The sequence below is a fragment of the Pteropus vampyrus genome, unplaced genomic scaffold (genome assembly GCF_000151845.1).
Source record: "Pteropus vampyrus isolate Shadow unplaced genomic scaffold, Pvam_2.0 Scaffold875, whole genome shotgun sequence".
NCBI classification, from domain to species: domain Eukaryota; kingdom Metazoa; phylum Chordata; class Mammalia; order Chiroptera; family Pteropodidae; genus Pteropus; species Pteropus vampyrus.
The window spans coordinates 65,607-67,461 of record NW_011889656.1 but is presented as its reverse complement, the minus strand read 5'-3'; the positions used below and the strand labels follow the sequence as shown (position 1 = coordinate 67,461).

The 1,855-nt window shown below is 66.6% G+C and overlaps 1 protein-coding gene across 4 annotated transcripts in view; it reads left to right on the top strand.

Annotated features, from left to right (window-relative positions):
* Positions 1–6: 6 nt before the first annotated feature.
* Positions 7–1,855, top strand: part of AGRN (agrin) — a 32,415-nt gene continuing 30,566 nt past the window's right edge. For all 4 annotated transcript variants that reach the window (XM_011386041.2, XM_023526446.1, XM_011386039.2 and 1 more), the window contains exon 1: positions 7–247. In XM_011386041.2, coding sequence (XP_011384343.1) covers positions 41–247 — 207 coding nt within the window. In that variant the 5' untranslated portion in view covers positions 7–40. The remainder of the gene's footprint in view (positions 248–1,855) is intronic.

Below are 1,855 nucleotides of genomic sequence, written 5' to 3'. Positions count from 1 at the left end.
CGCGCTTGCTCTGGCCGCCTCCCCGTTCTCGGCCCGCGCCATGGCCAGCTTGCGGCCGTCAGGCTCGGCCTCGCTGCAGCTGTTGCTGCTGCTCCTGGTGGTGGCGGCGCGCTGCCTGGCCGGCGCCGACGGGACGTGCCCGGAGCGCGAGCTGGAGCGGCGGGAGGAAGAGGCGAACGTCGTGCTCACGGGCACCGTGGAAGAGATCCTCAACGTGGACCCGGTGCAGCACACGTACTCGTGCAAGGTGGGTCCCTGCCGGGACCTCCGGGACCCTGAGCCCCCCCCATTGCGAGCCTTCCTGGAAGCCTGGTCTGGGGGCCTCTTCCCCAGCGATGCCGGCCCCCCAGCTCAGAGGCCCACCCCTCGCGATGCTGGCCGCCCCCCAGAGACCCCCCCCCCCGCCTCAGGCCGTGGGAACCAGCCCAGACGCTCCGCAGCTCCTGCTCCCTTGGCGACTGCCGAGCCCCGGGGTGGGGCGCCCGGTCCCGGAAAACTCGCGGGCGCCGGAGGGAAAGTTCCTGCGTGCCGCTGCAGTCCCACCTGGCGGTGCCCGGGCCGGGGGCCGATCACATCCGCCCTTCCACCCAAGCCCACTCCCTTACTGGAGACAATTGCGCCTCCCCCAGGGAGAGCGTATGGCTACCATACCCCTCTCCACCAGCCGGAGAGAAGGAATAGGGGAGGTGACGTTTTCTGCCTGGGGTGGAGGTGGGGGTTCCTCCTGGGGTCAGTGCTGCTACCCCCTCCCCAGAGGCCTTTACCAGGGCAAGAGGGGACGGTCATGAGGGGGGGTGCTGGAGTGACTGGGTGCGGGGGCTGGAGCAGAGAAGTGGGCGGGGCCGTTGCTGAGCCTCCAGTGTGTGAGGGGGGCAGGGACAGGCTGGCGCCCCATTGCGCGTCTGGGAGAACTGCATCTCCCCCAGCCGCAGGGAAGGGGGCTTGCCGGTTGTCTCCTTCAGTAAGAGCCTTCTGGGTTAGGTATGGTGGGTTTGTAACCACGGTCCATTCCTAGGGAGGGTTCAGGGGAGCCAGTGCCTGCCCCCCTCTCCCTAAAACCACCTTCGTGACCAGAAGTCAGATCATGGAGCTTGGGAGGCGGGTGGCAGCTTCTACCAGATTGGCCTGTGGAGGCCACAGCTGGGATCCCCCACTGGGCCCCCTCCCCTCCACCGAGGGGCTCTTTGCCAAGTCCCTGCAGGATTTTCCCAACTTCCTCCCCGCCGCTCCTGGGTGTGGCTGGGGTGGGGGGAGCCATGAAAGCCACCGGGCCTCCCCCCTGCTGGTTATCTCTCTGAAAGCCGACTGTGTGTGGGGGGCCAGGGTGGGGGAGAGGGCTGGCTAAGACTCCACCCAGGTCTCTAGAGGGTGGGGGTGGTCCCTGCAGATGCCACAGACCCAAGGCCACCAGCAGGACTAAGCAGATAGACCGGCCACCATTCTTTCATCCTCATTCCAGAAGTCCCCAAGAAAGGTTTTTTTTTTTCTGGAGTGCAAGGGTTAGTGTCGCATGGACCTGCCCTCCCGGGACGCCCCCTTCCTGCACGGTTTGTCAGAGCAGGTGCCCTCGGGGCCCCAAGAGCAGGAGTGTGGAGGGTGGGGCTGCCGGATGCTGCCCAAACTTGATTTTGTGGTTCATGGGCGGCTTTGACTGCACTGCACTGGAGCTCGGCGGAGGAGGGGTCTTTCACCTCCTGGGGGGAGGGTGGCCTAGCCCACCCACAGGGCTGCAAGGAACCAAGCTGGCCCAGAGTCCTGGGCCCAGGGCCTGTCATCCTGAAACTCCACAGTCCAGCAGCTAGCTGCTCCTGGCTCTGCCAAGGGGTGGGCCAGACGGGGAGAGCAGGGCACGGGA